The 21,478-nt window shown below is 39.3% G+C and overlaps 2 protein-coding genes across 10 annotated transcripts in view; one reads left to right on the top strand and one right to left on the bottom strand.

Annotated features, from left to right (window-relative positions):
• LOC139950666 (uncharacterized) overlaps positions 1-6,975 on the top strand; it is a 49,667-nt gene extending 42,692 nt beyond the window's left edge. For all 3 annotated transcript variants that reach the window (XM_071949452.1, XM_071949453.1, XM_071949454.1), the window contains 5 exons: positions 490-661; positions 1,579-1,729; positions 2,209-2,333; positions 2,891-4,327; positions 4,727-6,975. In XM_071949452.1, the coding sequence (XP_071805553.1) occupies positions 490-661; positions 1,579-1,729; positions 2,209-2,333; positions 2,891-4,327; positions 4,727-4,786 (1,945 nt within the window). In that variant the 3' untranslated portion in view covers positions 4,787-6,975. The remainder of the gene's footprint in view (positions 1-489; positions 662-1,578; positions 1,730-2,208; positions 2,334-2,890; positions 4,328-4,726) is intronic.
• Positions 6,976-8,787: 1,812 nt separating this feature from the next.
• Positions 8,788-21,478, bottom strand: part of LOC139950389 (uncharacterized) — a 75,767-nt gene continuing 63,076 nt past the window's right edge. For 6 of the 7 annotated variants that reach the window (XM_071949024.1, XM_071949023.1, XM_071949026.1 and 3 more), the window contains 5 exons: positions 19,193-19,424; positions 18,485-18,605; positions 17,464-17,635; positions 14,873-14,998; positions 8,788-13,955 (listed from right to left, as the gene is read on the bottom strand). In XM_071949024.1, the coding sequence (XP_071805125.1) occupies positions 13,929-13,955; positions 14,873-14,998; positions 17,464-17,635; positions 18,485-18,605; positions 19,193-19,424 (678 nt within the window). In that variant the 3' untranslated portion in view covers positions 8,788-13,928. Of the gene's footprint in view, positions 13,956-14,872; positions 14,999-17,463; positions 17,636-18,484; positions 18,606-19,192; positions 19,425-20,818; positions 20,936-21,478 lie in introns of all 7 variants that reach the window. The other variant, XM_071949027.1, reaches the window with a different exon arrangement.

The raw sequence follows: 21,478 nt of genomic DNA, 5'->3' as shown, positions 1-21,478 counted from the left end.
AGCGGAGAATGGTGATCTAAGCGCAGAATTCGGCAGTAAGCAGAGTCATAAATGCGGGCTCTCTACAGGGTGCATTCGTTTAGCTTCCCTGGGTCTACCTCGCAGTGCTCACTCTAATGAACCCCTGACAAGAGCTAAACGAACGACCACTCACCACTCTCGTAGTGACGTCGTTTAACGTCGTTTACCTGGGGCCAACCCCAAAGTGACCCACTCCACCCTGGGGGCTGACCTGGGTGAGCCCCTGGAATGACGTCAAAAGCTATTAGAACGCACCGGGGCAGACCGGGGATGACCCAGGGAAGCCAAACGAACGCACTGCTATAAGTAGGGTTTTATGTTACGGTAGTCCTTGGGGGTAAAAAAAGTTGCAGGCTTTTTGGGTATAGGGGTAAGAACCCAAGACTTTTAACGTTCTAGTTGTTGGTCTTTGACATTCAAAAGAAATATTTGAATTCTAAAATGAAATGTTTTGTAATTGTTCTTTAGATATTGGACGGTCCTGAAAGATGACTGGTTGTATTTTTACAAGCGTCCATCGGATACATCAACCAGTGATATAATTGATATACCTCGCTATACGATTCAACAAGAGCGAAGGATGGCTGACAGCACACCTCTCACACAGCAGAGATTCATTTTCAGCGTGACGGATGAAGACGTAAGTATTATTTCTTTTAAAGATGTAAGCTTATTTCTTTCAGAATGCACTGCCCCCCCCCCCCCCCCACCACGAAAAAAACATTAGCCCTTGTACTTAAAATAATTTATTCCTACTTTTATTCCCAAGGACCAAATATTATGCCTAGTATGGTGACATGAAAATCTTAAATTTGTGCCCAATGGGCCAATTTGTTTACCTTTTCGGGCTTCATAATACAGCAAATGCAGAGAAGAGTGGGTCAGAAGAATTTGCCAGAGTGGGTCTCAAATTTCAGTAGTCATAATAGCAGTGCAAATACTTCCCAAGGTCAACAATGATTTGTGTACACTGTCAACAGATAATTCACCAAACTAAATACCCTTTCAGTTATAATAATAATAATAATGATGATGTTGAACATTTCTAGTGCGCCATGTCTGTCATTACGATGATACTCCTGGCGTAAAAAGCAATAACTCTGCCAATAGAATTAGAATTATAATATTTTAGTGTCCGCATCATAAATATACAGAACTTTAGTTCCCATTGGCACATGAGAATAACATTATTATTTTTATTTAAAAACGAGACAATCAAAAGTTTGAAGGCTATGGTTTCCGAAATAGATATGTTTTTAGATGAATTTTGAATTGGGAACAAGTATCTGCTTTTTTGAGTATACCCTATAAGACCGTATTTAATATCACATCACCATTCCAAAACCTGCCCTACAAAATGGCATCTGTGAGCGTGTGCGTGTATGAGTGTACATAGAATTCAATTCGGGAACGCTGTGTGCTGCTTGTTTCATTGATGTACATGTACGAGTTTTGACGCACATACACGTCTGCCCTACAAAGTGGCAACATTCAAAGCAACAAAAGGTTTATTATTCAATATGGTCTCATTTGGTTTTCCTTTGTGAATTCATACAGGGATCTGATCGTGCCATTTTAATGGCCGATACGGAGAAAGACACCCGAGCCTGGATGAACAAGCTCAAGTCTCAAGCCAAACAACGTCGGAGTACAACGCTGGATGGTCTTAACCTGGAGAGTGGACAGTCCGCTTTGCTACATACATCAGGTGAGTTCATAGGCCATGTTAAAAACCAGCTTAAATACACATTTATTTTTACACTTTTTGTTTAACTTAATTCATTTTCTTTTATGCTATAAGCTAATAATAAGCTACATGTATTATAATTTGTGTTCAATTGTAGATACTTTATACATGTAAAGCGGTTTGTAACTTTTGTAAAAAGGCACTTTATAAATATAAATTATTATTATTGTTATTATTATTATTAAAAAATGGGAAATATATATCTGTACAGTTGACATGTAGGTTAGAACCAGGCCAGGAATTACATGTACACTATGTACTCTATTGCTTCTGGTCTTGGCCTTGGTGCCCCATCAAAAGGTACCTGTACAGACTTTTGGCGGGGAAGTTTAAGGTTCCAATAAACATAATAAAATTGTTTCCTCCTGTGATTTTGCCAATTTGCCTGCAATCTGAAATTGTTGTGTTCTCTTGCCAAAAATACAAATTTGTGTTCACAGATTCCCACAGTAAACCACAAAAATGGCAGACAAACCAAGCTGAGATTCACAAGCAGAGACTACTGCATGAATTAGTCCTTCAGCAGAACCAGGGTGGACAACAGAGGGCAGCAGACCCTTCTAAGGTAAGCTCTCTTCTAAATCTAATAAGATCAAACGAACTGTGATTTTCAGCGTTTCAATTAAATTTCCTCCCTACTGTGAGTGTTTCTCTAGACAACCAACTAGTGCCTCACTATGCAACAACAGTTTCATTTTGAAGAGATTGTCCTAAGAAGAATGTTTTTTACCCTTACACCCATGATGAGCACTGTAAAGACGATGTGACCTATGTTTATATCCAAACTGCCCTCTGTTGACAAAACACTGTATACGTCATGTTTCGCCGGGCAAAAAGATGTGTAGTCATGGTAAGATTGCATACACTTTCTAGCTGGCTGCCAAAACACAAAGGTGTTGCCCGGCAATATGCGCGCGAATCATGTTATGGTTTTTGAGTGACGTCAGAGGTCACATCGTCTTTACTCGGTACTTTCCTGAGGCAAATCACTAAGAAGGGATTTGAAGTAACCTTTGCATTGCTAGAGCAGATGTCTAACCACTAGACCACCAAGATACTCATGCCCATCCAAGGCATTTTTAAAACCCGCGGTCAATAAATTCAAATTTGTTTATGTTTCAGTCCGAGTTGGAGAACCCAGAAGTAACCAAGAAGAGAGCTGAGATCCTTACCAAGTACCAGAAGGCCAACGATAACGAAGAGGAGGAACAAGTGCGCCTGATGACTCTTCTCAATCGACGCCGGATGTCTGCACAGGTCAAGAAGGACGTCTTGGAGAGGACGATGGCGAGTAGAGCAAAGAAGAGGATGGAGAGGATCGGGAGCGTCGAGGAAGCCTCCATGGAGGAACAGATCAGGACCTTGAATGCGAGACTTGCAGGGATTGAGGCGGAGATGCACGCCAAGAGCTTCCAAAAGAGGAGCCGCGTTCAATCCCTGAAGGATAAAGAAGACTTAGAGCTGCAGCTGCTGGAGCAGAAGGAGAGGCTGTCCCGCTATCGACTGAAAACTCATGACGCTCTGCAGAGCACCTCGGATCTCAACAGCACTCTCGAAGAGATGGATGAGGACACTGCTGACTGTGGCGAGGATTCAGCAGAATCCCCAAAGAGGCGGGAATCACCATCGTTGCTGGAGGGCAAAGATGATGAAAGGGATTGTAGAGACCGAACACTGGGGGAGAAGGCCAGCCAGAGGTTGTCACCATCCGTGCAGAGGAAAAATGCAGATGATGACTCACAAACTGATAAATCGCCAAATACTCGCCGCAGAAGACTTCTGCCTTTGCTGCCTGATAAAGCAGAGCCTAAACTAAACTCAGCTGAGGGAAAGGGTGACGTACCCGGCAGGTCAAGCCATCAACAAGAAACACTCAGTAGAACTTGGGAGAAATCGCCCAGTGTCAATCGTAAATCGCTGTCAGAGCTGGATTATTTGCGGCAGCGAAGTTTGAGTGATGTCTTGGAACGGAAGTCTCCAAGTCCCACACACAGTAGAAAGATCAGCGTGGAAGCGCGGTTATTGCCAGACACGAATAATGTAACCACCTCGAAACTAGAGGCAACCCACAGGAGCGACTCGGTACCCCATCTGCCGCAAGCCTCCCCGGAGGTTAGAAGGGGACTGAGGACAATGAAACACTCTGTATCCAGCTCAGACATGAGCCACGCTATCACGAAGAGTCCAGGCCAGAGAAGGGGTAAGGAGCATCACGGCACCGGTGCCCAGAGCTCGCCAAAACCCCGCCGTAAAATCAGCGTCCCGATCAGGATGCCTTCTATGGACAACTTCTTCAGCTCCTCCTCAACGAAAGGAAACAAGGACAAAGTGCGGAAGATCAGCTCTCACAGCAGCTTATCCAACATTACCAAAGGGACATACAAAGTGCTGCCTCAAAACGGCGACACCAGGAGCCTTTCCAGCTCTTCATCGTCAATCCACTTGAGTACACCTACCTCCAGCGGCTCGCCGGATATCAACGGGAACATGCATCACCGTGGTAAAGGTCATGGAGGTCAAGTAGAGGAAATAGATCCAGAAGTCTTACGGGACATTGAGGTAGGTTAACATGATATACAGAATTAGGGGTAGAGCTAACAAAATAGTCACAGACAATGTTTTATGTGATTAGCCATTGTACATGTACATGTTGTGTAATTGAAGTATCAAACTTACTCCGTTTTGTGAGTCAGGATAAAAATAGTGACAAAAACATCCACAAAGATGAGCATGTAAAAATATCCTTATTTTGGGTTTATCAACTGAAATCAGCTGTTGAGGTTTTCTCTATTTTTGTTTACAGAGGGTATTTGTGTTTGATTTTACATCCAAATACCACATCTCCTTTCAAACCGCACAAAATTCCCTTAATTTCACCGCAGCATTTATTTTGTTAAGGTATTTGAACAGCTGTCCAAATGGTATGAATTTAATAGTTATTGCTTCTTATCTTTGTAGGAGTTTGAAATGATGGCACGCAAGGCACTAAGGGATGCTGGATGGACCTTCAGAATGTAGTAAGACAGCCTGTTGGGGATGCTGTTTTGGTCACTGGCAGAGTGCGCAACATTGACTATTTGGAAAGGGAGACTCGGAGGGACTGGGCAAGTCTATATATCTAGATCGAAACAGCTCTGGATACTTACATGTATCTCCAGTAATTCGTGTTGCAATATCGGCGACTACATTTGCAGAGGGCACAACATTGACTGTTTGGAATGGGAGACTCGAAGGGACTGGGCAAGTCTATATACCTAGATCGAAACAGCTCTGGATACTTATCTCCAGTAGTTCGTGTGAAGGACAGTAATTTGTGTTGCAATATCAACGACTACATTGGCAGAGTGCGCAACATTGACCGTTTGGAATGGGAGACTTGGAGGGACTGGGCAAGTCTATATACATGTACCTGCAGCAATTTTTTTCCCTCCAGTGATTCGTGTTGCGGACAGTAATTCGTGTTGGGATATCGCCGACTACATGTACATTACATTTACAAAATGAACATCCTTAATCAAGACTCGTTCAGAAGACTTCTTTAATTTCAATTTGTGATGTCGTCCTGAATCAAACATTTTGATGCAAAAGAGAACGTACAAGTATGTAGGTAAAAGAAAAGTATCCAACTTTTTACTCGTCATAACTGCTTCAGTGGTGTATGAAATATTCTGTCCCGAAGAAGCGTTCAGTGTTATAACATATTCAATTTATTTTCATCGCAAGGCTAAATATGTAGTGAACAGAATTCTATGGAAAACAAGAAATACTCTTGCTATTTTTTATCCATTATCTTTGGGTTTTGTGTCACTTTCCTCTTTAAGAAACTGTCTTAAATTGTTCACAACTTTTTATATGTGAGGTTGACGTATATCAAAGCTCAATCACAGTTCTGCAAACGAGACGGAATTTGTAGTGGTAGAATGTTCTATGTGTTATTGCGCTTTCAGGAAGTCAACCCCCCAAAAATTTGGATTGATTAATTTGTTTTCTTACTTTTTAAGTTATTGCAAGACAATGTTTCAAAAGCATATTTTGGAGACTTTATTATCTTACAACTTTTTACGGTCAGAGATTGTTAAGTGGCGTGTCTTGGGCTTATACATGGGTTAGAGGTAAGAACATTTTACCACAGGTCTGACAGTTGTACATGTAGATGTAGTTGCTTCATAAACAGTTATGAAGGTATGGTGCATTCTGCTCTGCCAGCCACACTCATAATAATGGATGATACCCATGCCTACATCCTTACGGACTGTGAAGGGGGTTTATAACTCTGTTTAAAGGAACACGTTGCCTTGGACCGGTCGTGTTGGTTTTTGAAAAGCGTTTGTATTCGTTTGTTTTAAAAATGCATATAGTTAATAGAAAGATGTTTTAAAAGTAAAATACAATGATCCACACAAACATGCCTCGAAATTGCACGGTTTTCCTTTTACCTCGTCGACTAACACGGTCGGCCATTTATGGGAGTCAAATTTTTGACTACCATAAATGGTCGATCATGTTAATTTGGAAAGTAAAAGGAAATTAAACCACGTAATTTCAAGGCAAATTTTTGTGGATCATTTTGTTCTACTTTTAAAACATCTTTCCAACCATATGCATTTTATAACAAACGGTTACAAACGCTTTTCAAAGACCAAATCATCCGATCCAAGGCAACGTGTTCCTTTAAGTCCACAGAGGTGGCAATATACCCCTCTAGAGAGAGTCAACAACCCAAATTAGTGCTGGCCTTGTGGTGTCAGGCAGCGTCTCATTACAACACATGTATGTTAAGATTTGCACTTTTGTAAAATATGGGCCAAATATGTAGGTAACATTGCAAAATGAGAGACCTCCCCCGACCCCCTGATGCGCCACTGTATTGATGTTCTTCTTTAAAATCATATCGAAATTATATTACTAACTATATTACTTCTTTTTTCCTCTATTATCTGTAATCTACATTGTAAAAAGTATAAATATGTAATTATTGCCAAATTCTTATATTGTTGTTGTGCTATTTTTATAAGGTGTTCCTTGGTTGAGTGTTTCACCTGAATGGCAGATTGTAACAGCTAATTCTTCATTTCAGGTGTTTTAAGAAATCTGGAATTACCGCCATCTTGAAATGTTATTTCGCTATCGCATGAGTCAGCAGTAGCTGGTATGATTAAACGGGAAACATATACAAAGTTCATTTGTCCAGGACTTCACTTAATTTTCCTGGATTTGATCGACCAAGTCGAAAAAAGGTTTGGTTTGACCAAGTCGAAAAAAGGTTTGGTTTAATTCAACCGCCGCAATCCAAGGGGTGATCGATCTCGCTGCTCTACATGTATGTGCTAGAATCTAGCACATTTGTATGAGCACCTGTGATTCATCCTTTCTACGTGCGCACGCATGTCTTCTGCCTTGAGGCTTAAAAAAAGACATGTTCGTGCCCTAGAAACACAGGCGTGATCATGCAAATATCTTAATACTATGTGCGTGTGCACTTAACATCTAATGCATAACCAGTTTTAAGAGCCAATCAGCGTTATTTCTGAGCACATCCCTCCCAGGGGTTAGCGACGAGAGGTATCGATACAGCGTGCTGCCCATGGTAGCGAGGCTGGGTCTAATTATAATAAATGTAGTATTTTATAAAGTGTGAGGTAATTCCACTGTAAGCCACGCCTACATCACACAAACCGCCTCGACTTATTATCGGAAGCCCGTAGCAGTGGCATTGAGCTCAGTTTTCTTTCATGGGCAAGAAAATGTTGACCTTGTTGCAAAATCGAGAAGCTATTGCAAAATCAAGACCTTTGTAAATATGAGACCTTATTGCAAATCGAGGACCTTTGCAAATATGAGACCTTATTGCAAAACCGAGACGCTATCGCAAAATTCGGACCTTATTGCAAAATTTAGACCTTGTAAAATCGAGACCTTATTGTACAATCGAGATCTTATTGTACAATCGAGACAGTGTGCACTGATGCAACAATACATGTAAGAATTGGACTGGTCTTATGAAATGAAAAACCCCACACAAACGTCTGATTTATATAAAAGCTTTAGTACCATATAATACAATGACTTTCCATTCATTATAAAAACTTGCTATATAATTACACATTCCAAAGAGGCATTAAATAAACCACATTGCTACGAAAGACATCACATTTAAAATTCTTAAACATAAATGCTATAAAATGACGATTATACATGTACATTGTTCAAATAATATAGTTCCCTTTTGACGTCGGCCATCTTCACAGAAAAGCAAATGTTTCTTTAAACTTAAACTGGCAACTATGAGCAAGTTCAGTGTGCACCATGGTAAACTAATGGTTGACTTTTGTTTTACCTGAACCCAGGCTGGTCGACCATTGGTTGACTACTGTGGCTGACCAGTTGGAACCAGCCTCTGTACCATGGTTCCTTCCATGGTCCTGATCACCAGTTCTATACCAACACGATTGTGTAAAGCGCAGAAGGGAACCAGTGACACTATAGCGGTAATAAGGCAATGGAGTGTTAAAATAGTGTAGTATCGATAGTTTACCCGGCTTCCAAATGAGGCGTTCGAGTGAGTGCGTCACTGCGCTTTTACATAGCTGGTCAGTGAGTGGTCAATCACGGGTCAACTAAATGTGATGGGCACTCGAACTCAGTGCACTGTGGGTTATGCGTAAATACTGTAGGTTCATGTAGATTGCAGAAATTTTGTAGTATTCTGTGGACCACTTGGCTGCGTAGGAATATTAAAGGACATGTTGCCTTGGATCGGACGAGTTGGTCTATAAAAAGCGTTTGTAACCGTTTTTTTTATATAAAATGCATATGGTTGGAAAGATGTTTTAAAAGTACATGTAGAATACAATGATCCACACAAATTTGCCTCGAAATTGCGTGGTTTTCCTTTTACTCTGCTAACTAACATGGTCGGCCATTTATGGGAGTCAAAAATTTGACTCCCATAAATGGCCGACCGTGTTAGTCGATGAGGTAAAAGGAATACCGTGCAATTTTGAGGCATGTTTGTGTGGATCATTATATTCTACTTTTATAACATCTTTCTACACATACGCATTTCATAACAAACGGTTAAAAATGCTTTTCAAAGACCAACTCGACCGATCCAAGGCAACGTGTTCCTTTAAAATGCTTATTAGAATGCTTGAAGCAGCTCAAAGCCAAAACCCAAGTTGCCTGTAAAAATGGCGTCTATTCAGGATCCTTTTTCTAACCACAAGCTCACCAACAACAAAGTCTGTGTCGTTGTGTCCCTGCCCTTTTTCCTTCAACTTCTGAAATATGTGTTTTATTGGCACAGTAGCTTAGAAACATTATAATTGAAGTGAAAGTCGAGGTTCAAAGATTGCCCCCAAGTAGCTTTACGATTGAGTTTTTCTTTTTACATAGCGTATGATTGGTTCTTTATCTTCAGGCCCCATGGAAACCGTCCACAAATAAACAATATTTTGCTTTTAAAAAGGCAGCAATTAAATCTATACACCAACATACACATAGTAATTCTATATACATTTGAAGAACAAAAAAGAGATTAAGGCCAGATTTTCATTAAATAATAAAAAAATTACTCTTCATAATTGTATTGGACTGGATTTTGTTAAAAACAAATCACCAGTCTGGAACAAAAGATGCTTAGTAGTACTTACTAGTCTGTATAAAACAGGGGTACTGACTAGACTCAAATGGGAAATTGGTAGCTGTGACCTCATTTGACCTTGAACAAATACTGCACAGAGCTACAAGTAGAATTAACATTTTGCTTAAAAAAATGTCTGCTAAGTACAAAATGAGCGGGATACCAGTCAATGACCGTATTTGTCACAGGGTATTTTGGCAGGTAACCTTAATCTAAGCGTAATATAAACTTTGCAAATTATGATTGACCCAAATTATTGAGGTCAAGTTAGGTCACAGCTACTAGTTGACTTTTAGAGTTTCTGTACAAAGTAAATAATTATTGTTCAGCCAGGATGAACTGTCACTGATATTGCCAGAGCAAAATTTCCGAGAGCTCCTCCTGAAGTAGGAAAAATGTTGTCTAACAATTTTCTTTAAAGCACAAATGAGCAGGACACCAGTCATTGACAGTACTTGGAAAAGGTATTGGCTGGTAACCTTATCTTGGTAAGCATAATTGTTTTGTGCTTAGCAACCGTTTTCTCTTACGCAGCTCTATAAAATGAAGCAGAGCCACTATTTCATAGAGCAGTAAATAGTGCTTAAAAATATTTTTCTTGGCGAAAATAACCAGAATACCAGCCACAATATAGTACATGAGACATGCTTTTTTGGTTGCATGGTAACTTTACTCTGGTAAGCATAATTGTGTTGTGCTTAGCTACATTGTGAGCTTAATAAGCCACTCTATGAAATATGGCCCTGCAGATAGATTGTATCTAGAGACCATGCATGGCATGTACACATATGTACACATACATAAACAATCACCAACACAAAGATTGTGTTTAGAATTTACACCTATACTTAGCCATACATAATAATTATCAAAAGATGTGCTGTACAACAAGTAAATTTAATAATTTAACCAGAAATCTCCCTGTACAATATTCCCCCTCATCTGTTGCCCTTCTTAATTCTTCAAATAAATTAACCCCCTTATGCCTGGCACCTAATAAAATACCTAAAACAAAAGCCTGTTCTCTCGGTCACGCTTTAACAATGGACCACGTCTTCCGAGCAGGCTCAAGGAGGACGGAGCTCTGCTATCCCCCAGGAGCAATCTCCTATGAAGGCCTCCGACTCAATTTTGCCAGGTTTCGAGAAGACCGTCTTTGCACCAAGTCCAGGCCTTGTCCAAGGCCCCCCCCCCAAAAAAAAAAAAAAAAACACCCAACATTTTACAAGCAATTGTACTCAATTGTAGGGTCAAGCATTGGTATTTGACAATAAAATGCTGATCGAGTATGCATTTACTTGTTGTGAAAAAAAGCAACAAATTGGACTGGTGTTTTCATCAAGATCTTCATCCATGTTTTACGAGACTCTACAATACTAACAATAATATTATAAATCATTGCTCTCTTTGACATTCTCATCAGTTTGCTACATAATAGGCAACAATTTTTTTGTTCTAAACACGTGTAATTTCATAAAAACAATTTAAACAGTCTGACATACATGTAATTATACAGGAAATATTAAAAATCAAAGTAAGAATTATACACCGCTCTACAAAATAATTACACAAATAATGACGTCCGAGTAAAAAATAAAAGAACTTCTGTAAAATATATAAAAAAAATCACTGACTTTTGAAACAAATTTTATTTACAACGAAAGATTTCAAAGTAAAAAAACGAAAGCGACAAGAAACTTAGAAGTACTTGGAATTTTTTTGAGAAGAACCCCTGAAAATCGAAATGGAACTTCAAAACAATGATAAGTTCTTGGATTGGGTAGGTTGGCACTCAGTGACTTTGTGCTGGACCTTAAAGGCAGTGGACACTATTGGTAATTACTCAAAATAATTATGAGCATAAAACCTTTCTTGTGGTGACGAGTAATGGGAAGAGGTTGATGTTGTAAAACTTTGTGAGAAACGGCTCCCTTCTGAAGTGCCATAGTTTTCGAGAAAGAAGTAATTTTTCACGAATTCGATTTCGAGACCTCAGATTTAGAATTTGAGGTCTCAAAATCAAGCATCAGAAAGCACACAACTTTGTGTGACAAGGGTATTTTTCTTTCATTATTATCTCGCAAGTTCGATTTTCACAGATTTGTTATTTAATGCATGTTGATATACACCAAGCGAGAAGACTGGTCTTTGACAATTACCAATAGTATCCAGTGCCTTTAAATGTACAATGTATTAAACAGGATCATTTGGAGAACCCTGACCATAGAAGTGTTTGCAACTTATAAAAACATTACACTGTAGTTAAGAGTTGGCGCCAAAGTTGTAAAACTTCTTAAAATAGTACATATTGTAATTTATATATTTTTTACTTCATCTTTACCCCGACCTACCTTGTAGAACAAAAAAGATCATGAATAATTTTTTATTTTGTTCTTATTAAAACAAAATTTCAGAAAAGTTACTTACTGTTTTGTGTGTATTGCAGCTTGCACTTAATAGACTAAATCCGGCCTTAGGTCGACCTGCGGTTTTCTTGCGCACACAACAAATCGTCGGCAACATGCAGACAAAATATGCTCAGGTCACAACTGAAAAATCGTGCGCCTTATCAGTAAAAGTGACATCGCCACACAAACAGTCTCAGGTCACCCACAATCGATTTGCGCCGAAGATCCCATGACGTATGGCAAGTTCTCATCCTGAGACCTTTTCAACATGGCGGCACACATAACGACGGTAGGTTCAACCTTATTTTGCCGCAGGCTGATTGGCTGATTGCCTGCAATTGGTACTCGACCATTGGGATCACGTCGTACAAGTAACAAAAAAAATTCTACTCTTGCTAATTTTTTCGAGCGTTGACCATTTCAACATGGCGGCACACATAACGACGGTTGGTTCAACCTTTTCCTCTTATTTTGCCGCAGGCCGATTGGCTATTGGCAAAATATCGCAAGCACGATGTCCCAAATACTCACAGGCTGCCTGCGATTGGTTCTCGACCATTGGGATCACATCGTACAAGTTAAAATTTTCTACTCTTGCGAATTTTTTCGAGCAGTGACCGTTTCAGATTGTCTTAAAATCATCGCAGTTACGCTCAGGTCGTAAATAATAGCCGACTGAAAAGTTCCCGACGGTTGAATTAGCTCAGGCGCTGTGTGATCCTGAAAAGTCAGTCGCCGACTGTTTTTTGGTGATGCAAGGTCGACCTGAGGCCGGCTTTACGAACAGGTCCTTGACACGAGAGAAGAAGATAAAAGAGCAGAGTTTCTTTGTACATGCAAAACAAATAAAAACAGTTGATTGTCTTCACACCATGCAGACTTGAAAAGTCTGAAATTCAGATAAAAGTCTGAAATTTCTCATCCCTGTCAATTAAGAAATTTTCTGTTCACCTTTAAGCTGCAAAAATGTCATTTGGAATGTCATTATACTTAAAAACAGTCTTTATACAATTCATATTATATTAATACATTACAAAACTCACGTTTGCTTATAACCTTTGACCTTCATTAAAAAGTCCCACCATGATTGTCCTGTAATACGACTGGTGTTCAAGTCTTATACATCTTCAATTACATTCGTTGTGACTTAAAAAATAAGTAAACTGGGAACCATACCAAAATATTGGCAGTGTCACAGTGATCAAATTAGTCTGGCCCCAGAGCCTCTTTTAAGCATTTTGAGGTAACTTTAAAATGTAAACTTATCAACGAGAAAACAAATAAACAGTTCAAAAGTTACGTTAAAAAGTTACGCAGTTCTTGACCCAATTTTTCATGGCTCTGCTTACCAAAAGCTAAGAAATGAGGTTTACTGAAGCGTAATCCACGGGTTAGCGGGGAATTTTAGCTTGTGCGTATATGTACTCCACGTTACTAAGCGCTTTTCACTTACACAGCTAGCGCAGTAATTAGTAAAGAATGGCAATCGCAAGCGCAAAACTACTTCTTTTGAAACGGTGACGCCACGATGCCACTCCAATAAAACATAAATTACATTGCATAGCAGGATTAAAGCTTCTCTATACATGCAGACTCATCTCTTTTACCTACATGTATAGGGTGGAAAGATGGCAGCATGACATGTTGAAATGGTGAAGTAATAGTTGCCGACATCATAACGGAATGCGGGGAAATTTAACTTACTAAAAAACTAAACGTCCTACACATGTTTTTAAAAAGTTTTACAATACTGAGTGCATTGCATAAACCAAAACAACAATCTGGCAATCGTTGATTGTTCTCTGGCCGAACCGATAAAAAAGAAAAAAAACTCATACAAAACAAGCATTCACTTTTGGATGTGGCGTTGTATGGAAGCTTTAAGACAGAGTTATAGTTGGTCGCGCGATGGTCGCGCCATGGAAGTTATTGACGGAGCGATAAAAAAAAAAAGGCACAGTTTTTAGGCCTCAGTGATGACTATAAACAGTGTTTTTTAGGATCGCGCGTCAAGATTTCCATCACACGACCATCCCAAGACCGACTATCAACCGGCCTTTATACAAAAATATCACCTTTCTACTTTGCGAAGGCGTGGACAGGAGGACCCCTATTTACTGTTCATCTGCTGGAACATCTAGAAGACAAAAGAGAAAGGAGAGTCACAGTGTTGTTTACTTGTTGTTGTTGACAGTGTTGTTGTTGACTTAGACTCGAGTCAGACTCGAGTCGCCAATTTCATTGACTTCTGACTTTATTTGGGGCAAAAAAAGGCTTGTTCTTTTCTTGACTTGAGCATAAAATAGTTAACCTGTGAAAAATTTGAGCTCAATTGGTCGCCGAAGTTGCGAGATAATAATGAAAGTAAAAACACCCTTGTCACACGAAGTTGTGTGCTTTTAGATGGTTGATTTCGAGACATCAAATTCTAAACCTGAGGTTTCGAAATCAAATTCGTGGAAAATTACTTCTTTCTCGAAAACTAAGTCACTTCAGAGGGAGCCAATTCTCACAATGTTTTATACTATCAACCTATCCCCATTACTCGTTAACAATTAAGGTTTTATGCTAATAATTATTTTGAGTAATTACTAAAAGTGTCCAGTGTCTTTAAAAGCCGGCCAAAATAGCACTCCATAAAAAAATGTTGTTTCTCGTCCAAAAATGAAATGTAAATTAAGCTCGGGTGATACCAAGATATTATCGAATATCGTGATACTAATTTGGAAACGATTTCGATATCGGATCGATTTGGTTTAATTGATATATCGTGATATATCGTGATATATCGTGATATATCGTGATACCGATTATGTATCGCAACAACGCGGTGTATTTCCTAGCTGTTCAACATCTTGCACCCCATAGGTTGGGAGTAAAACCAGAAGAATAGGTCATTTGAACACCTCTCTTATGCTATGACCGTCTCTTCTACAACTTTCACTGGGAGTTTGAAGACTGATGATGTCAAATTTAATTAATTGCGATTGTATCGTACATCGCGAAATATTGTCGGCGATATATCACCCAAGCTAAATGTGAATTGTTTCTCACCTTGAGTTTATTTTGCACATTACCAGCCGACTTTGACATAACCTCCATGCCAGGGGATATCGTTGCTGAATCTTTCTTTGCCGATTCCGATATCCCATTTTTTGCCATCTCTGCTGAGGCAGTATCCTGGGAAAGATAGATGAAGAAAAAAAAACGGGGGGAAAAAAATGGATCAGTTTTTAGAACCGATTGTGTTATTATTGATGACGATAGAAGTTTATAAAAAAAAAAAAAAAAAAAAAAAAATGATTTGTCTTCTAAAGATGTATTATGAAATGACAAACTACAATTTTGTTTTAACTAAAAATGAGTTATGAAACTAAAAATAATTACAAATGGTTGTATGGTCAATGTAGGAAACTAATAACTAATTAACACTATAAATTAAATAATATTCTAAAACAAGTACACAGTAAGAACAAACAATCATAATTATATCAACCATGTCAACTGAAATAATATACATTTTTTAGCATGCTACATGCAACTAACAGCACACTATTTAATAAGGGTACATTTAGGATGCATTTATCATTAAATAATTAACTACATGTAGGTACTGTATCAATAAGAGGACTGTATGACACAAAACATTCACAAACCAGAAAAAAAAGTACACGATAAATCCATCTAAAATTAAGGTTTTCATTTCACATTTTAAAAACAAAAACTTTATCATCTTCTCTTGAGAATATAAATGTCATGAAAGAAGTAAATGGATTGAAATTTTGAAACAATGTAAATAACAACGATAAAAATATTAACTGATATGGTACACTGATCCGGTAAACCGTTACGATACAGCCTGGAAAACAAAAGTAATACTCAAGTTGAGGTGAAATAATTTGTGAAGCAAAAACAACTTCAACTCTCTCTTTTAAAGGAGCACGTTGCCTTGGATCGGTCGAGTTGGTCTTTGAAAAGCGTTTGTAACCGTTTTTTATAAAATGCATATGGGTAGAAAGATGTTGTAAAAGTAGAATACAATGATCCACACAAACATGCCTCGAAATTGCGTGGTTTTCCTTTTACCTCGTCGACTAACACGTCGGCCATTTATGGGGGTCAAAATTTTGACTCCCATAAATGGCCGACCATGTTAGTTCGCACAGTAGAAGGAAAACCACGCAATTTCGAGGCAAACTTGTTTGGATCATTGTATTCTACTTTTAAAACATCTTTCCAACCATATGCATTTTATAAAAAACGGTTACAAACGCTTTTGTTTTGACCAACTCGTCCGATCCAAGGCAACGTGTTCCTTTAATGACATCCAAAGATGTCGTCAGACTCATGTGATAATGGATGTTGGTTTACATGCGAAACTACACACAAACATTAAAGCATTACAAGAGTGAATCAAAAAGTAATTCACCAAAATTCACAACAGGCACACATTATTTTACAAAACTACATGTACATGTACCCAGAAATACACCATTTAGAGCTTCATGCACCAGAAAAATAAAATCCACAAACTTTGACACAGAGAACGCAAATGGAAATTTGAAAAAAGTTGTTCTCTGTTTAGTTTTTGCGAGAATGAACTTACTAAACTCCAGCTTTTCATCGCGCAGAGGGACAGGCGATCTCTGCTTCGTCTGTTAAACGCGGGCTCCTTAAACGACAATTCCCGTACCATTGACATGCGGAATTGCTACATGGAGGGTTAAACCATGGCAACATGAGTCCAGAATGGTACGAAACAAGACACAAGATGAGATTGCTGTTAGTCGTTTATAAATCATTCAGACATTAGATTAAAGTTATTCGGGTGAAGCATTCAGAACAAACATGTTTCATAAGGAAATGAACATATACATCAAAAAGGAATTAACGACAATTATACTCAGTGAATTAGAAAATGACAAAATACATCTCTGTAGCTGTTAAACTCGGCATACGTCCGTGAAAACTACCGACAGTCACGGTTAACAAGCACCCTTTCATTCATCACAGAATGAACAAAGAACCAAGAGCAAGTTCTGATGCCCACTCTTCGTAAATTTGTAGATTTATCTTTTGTCTATTTTTCGACAAGGAGGGACCAGGGCTCAATTTCATGGCTCTGCTTACCGCCGAATTCTACGCTTACAATCACGATTCCTTGCTTGCGTGCAAGCGCCGAATTTCTGCGCTAGCCTTGTAAGCGTAGAATGCCTTGTAACGTGGAGTACACACGCGCAGAAGCCAAAATTCGCCGCCATGTACATTGTATAATAATACAGACAGTGTCATGGCCGAGCGATTAAGCTCTCGTGTTTGATCATTGATCATCAGCAGAGTGTGGGTTTGAAACCCTGTCGTGACACTTGCTACATAAAATTGGGGAGGTAGTGCTTTCTGCTCTACCGGCCAGGCTTAAGACTGATGATACCCAAGCCGTACATCCGAATGGACTGTCAACGGGTAACCCTGTTTCAGCCCTAAGAGTAGGTGGCATTTGGCCATTGGAATAAAATAACTGTAGCCCACACCTTGAAGTGGTTTTCAGGCCTTGTGTGTCTGGCAACTTGCATAAAAAAAATATACATGTATACATGTATAAATAAAATAAAAATCTCAAAAAGGCTTATTGGGTCAGATATTACCTGTTTCTCTTCAATCCTCATATTAGCTTCGCCTCCTTTAGTGAATCGTTCAATTTCCATGTTGATGAAAGCGAGACGGTTGCTACACTCACTCCAAGACTGCTGAGCTTTCTTCAGCTCTCCCTCGATTAACTCCTTCTGCTTGGGATCCGTTGATTCCATCTTTTGAGATCTAATAACGAGAATTGAAAAAATCATCTCAGATCAGGGTGAAATTTCATAGGAAAAAAAAAACATGTATAAACTACTCCATGTTGGTTTTTTTTAACAACATTTGGGTTATACAATAAAACCTGGAAAGGGATTTTACAAGGCATGTTTACGGGGGGCATGGTTGGCTTGTATATGGACGTAAAGTACTCGCCCTCTCACCAAGGTGACCCTGGCTCGATTCCCGGCCAGGGCCATATGTGAGTTGAGTTGTGTGTTGGTTCTCTTCTGTTCCAAACCATCCAGTTTTTCCTCCCTCGGGAAAAATCAAACACTTTCTCTGGTTGATCTTTGTGGCCATAGTGGGTTGATGTGGCTGGCTGCAAAAGGTGCCGTTGCATGCCTGCTTCTCAAACACATTGTAGCCGCGTCCTTCACAGTTCAGCTCTAAGCTGTGAGTAACACCTGTTTCAGACAGGCGCTCTAGGGTTGCGCCGAACCAAATTCTGAATTAAGTTCATGAAAAATTTGACATCTGAAACAGTGTAGGAGCGACTGAACGCCCTAAACGTCGCAAGATCGACTGTTGCAGTCGGTTCGGAACGCCTCTGAACTAAATGTAAATGTTAGGTTAAGTTCGCCTGTGTTAAACCAAAATATAATTGGGTCAACCCAGAGTCGCTCCTAATCTACTTGGTTCGGCGCTCCTCTGTGGCTCCTCCTGTCTGAACCGGGTGTAAAGATGGTTAGCCTCCCAAATTATTAATGTTATTATAAGTTTTTCTAAGCCTTGCAAGGAACCCTCCATGGGGGGTCAAAACACTGGCAAAATAAACTGGTTCCACATTCGATGGCATCGTGTAAGACTCACCTCAGATCAATCTTCCTCTTGGTCACTTCTCGTTTCTTGCCCTCCACCTCTTTCCGCTCTTGTTCCAGGCGGTCCACATCCAAGAGGTGTTTCTTGTCAGATTTCTCAAACTTGTTGATGACTGCAAGATAAAAACAGATGATAGAGAGTCAGCATCTTGTCGTTTATACATACATACCGACTTCCATACACTGTACCGTACATCAGGCATTTGTATGGCAACCATATAGAGATAGGAGCGCTTTAAAAAACATGACACAGAAATGAATACAAACAAACAATGCATTGATACAGAAAATACAAAAACGATACAAGTAAAATGTTACGTGAAGAAAATGGGTTTTGAGTCTAATATTGAAGAGCTGAAATGTGTTGGCTTTCGGGATGTTACAAGGAAGGGAATTCCGAAACGTCTGGCTTGAGACGTCTCTCTTTGGTTACTGCTCTCCTACTTTTCAGAAAGTCTGAAAGCTGAAGGAGATTTGGAGGAAATCCCGACACCGTGAATAAAGCCTCTATATATTCTTAGTGGTAGGACAGGAAACCATGGTCCCTATTAAGTCCTTGATCATTGATAAACAATACAGTTCAGGTTCATGATGATCTTTTGTTCAGCAGCTTCCCTTTCAAATCTGTCTGCCATAATTCAGACAAGACAAACCCCCAAGTACACAAAACCCGCACAAAACTGTTTTTTCGTCTCCTTACCCGATTGTCTCTTCACGATCTTCTTAGCCGCCTCAACCCTGGCCACTTCCTCCTCTTCTTCTTTAGCCTCTTCCTTCGCAACCTCCTCTTCCTTCTCTTTGCTCTTCTTATCTTTCTTGCCCTTGTCTTTCTTCTTCGCCTTCTTGTCTTTCTTACTCTCAGTCTCTTCGCTGTCCTTCTTGGTCAGCTTCGGGGAGGAGGGCATTTTCTTCTTGCCAGCTTGTTGGACAGCCTGTGATGTTGACGAGAGGGGGTTAAAGAATGACAACAAATAATGAGAAGAGGAGGAGATGGTCCTGCAAATGCGAATGCGATGCAAATTTTCCCGCCACAAAGTTGGGCTGTACTCAACTCTTGCAAAACATTCACAGTAAAAAAAAAAGGAGCTGTGAGGTCAGATTCGCTTCGCATAAAGCATTCGCAGGAATCTGGATTTAGGCTCCCTTCAAGAAATGTCCCATTTGAATTTTAACAATCTCTCATCTGACAAGAAAAAAACATTCCATAAAAGTGGAGACGTCCACAAGTGATTACACATACTGCCATGTGGTATACAAATATAAAATACAATACTGTTTAGCTCATTTCTACAAGTTAAGTATTAAAAAATGAGTGAAGTACATATTATATAGTGTGCAATTTTATGATTGTGTTAATTTTAAAAGAGGTAAGCGATTAAACTGCTTTCTAAGTTATAAAGTTTGAACTTTTAATTAAAGCTGCTTTCATCAGTATGCCATGAAGCCAATGATGATCAAATCAAGACTGCTGAATGGAATGAAAATGGGAAGAAAATTGCAATGTATTACGTTAAAGTATGATTGCAAATGAGTGGTCTTTAATCATGAACCAAAGTGGAATATGAGGCAATGAAGACAAAACAAAACAGGGAACAGTACACAATCTTCTGCAGAGCCTCCCTTCTTCAGCATTTATACATCTTGGAAGACCTGGGCCCAATAAGCACAGAAACTTAAGCACAAACAACTTTTGCTTTATCAAACATAGGTTACCAGCCAGATTACCAGTTCAATGCTGTCACTGATACGTACCTCTAATGTTTCTTGCTTACCCAAGACATTTGCTTAGCAGAATTTTTCTACTGTCAGAGTACAACATACAGCATTTGCTATCATTGGCTAAAACTGTCTTAAAAATTAACTGATTTTTTTGTAATAAACTGAAACGTTGGCTTTTTGGCCGAGGTGTGTACAGAATCCATCCAAGTTAGTTATCCTATTAGAGAAAACAGTATAGCTACAAGCTGCTAGCAACTTCTTTGCTCTCTAGCAAGTTTAAGCAACTGATAAAACAAACAAAACCTTTTGGCGTGAATATTTTTTGGGTTGCAACATACTGTTTTTGCGCTGAAACAGCAAAACTATCGTGTAAAATAGCCAGCAAAAACATGCACAAACAAACGTAAAAGGACAAAAACAGTTACATCATCCAAACCAAAACATATTTTCATATAATAACGAACAGTATCAACAGACAATCAACCAATCAAAGTTGACTCTAAACACAAAGATGAAAACAGCAACTCTGATTGGATGGAAACTCTGTTGAATTCTAGGTTGATTATGAAATGTTGTCTGGTAGCCATGAGACCTACACCAAACTCACTTTAAAGAAATTCTGTTTTTTCTTTTCGGGCTTAGGGGACAATGGTGGAGAAAACACAGCGTCGTCTAATAACTCCAGGTACAGGTCTTCGTCAATGACTTTGACAGCATTGGTGAACTAGAGCATGCAACAAGCAAAAGGAGTAGCGACAGAAACAACCAAATAAGAGCTTTTAAACAGTTACAAGCGTTTTGAACACAAAAGCAGGGCCTAATTTCATGGCTTTGCTTACTGTAAGCAAAGAATCAGCAATTACGGAAGCAGGGAACTCCGCGCTTACAACATGAACAACAAGCAGGGAATTTTTGCTTGTACGTACTCCACGTTACAAGGCATTCCTCTCATACACAGCTAGCACAGAAATTCAGCGCTTGCACAGCAAGCGAAAAATGGTGATCGCAGAATTTGGCGGTAAGCAGAGCCATGATATTGGAGCCAAGATAACATGCAGAGCAATTGTATGGTGCATATAAATGAACATACAAAACTCCAGTGGAAGGGACCACTGTCACTGGGTTGTTCACAGGTCCACTGTTTGGGTCCCTCATAAAATCCTAATTAAAGGCAGTGGACACTTTTGGTAATTACTCAAAATAATTATTAGCATAAAACCTTTCTTGGTGCCGAGTAATGGGAAGAGGTTGATGGTATAAAACATTG

This window comes from Asterias amurensis, chromosome 18 (assembly GCF_032118995.1).
Source record: "Asterias amurensis chromosome 18, ASM3211899v1".
NCBI classification, from domain to species: Eukaryota; Metazoa; Echinodermata; class Asteroidea; order Forcipulatida; family Asteriidae; genus Asterias; species Asterias amurensis.
Note: the sequence above shows the minus strand (reverse complement) of the source record. Positions and strands in the feature narration are given on the sequence as shown.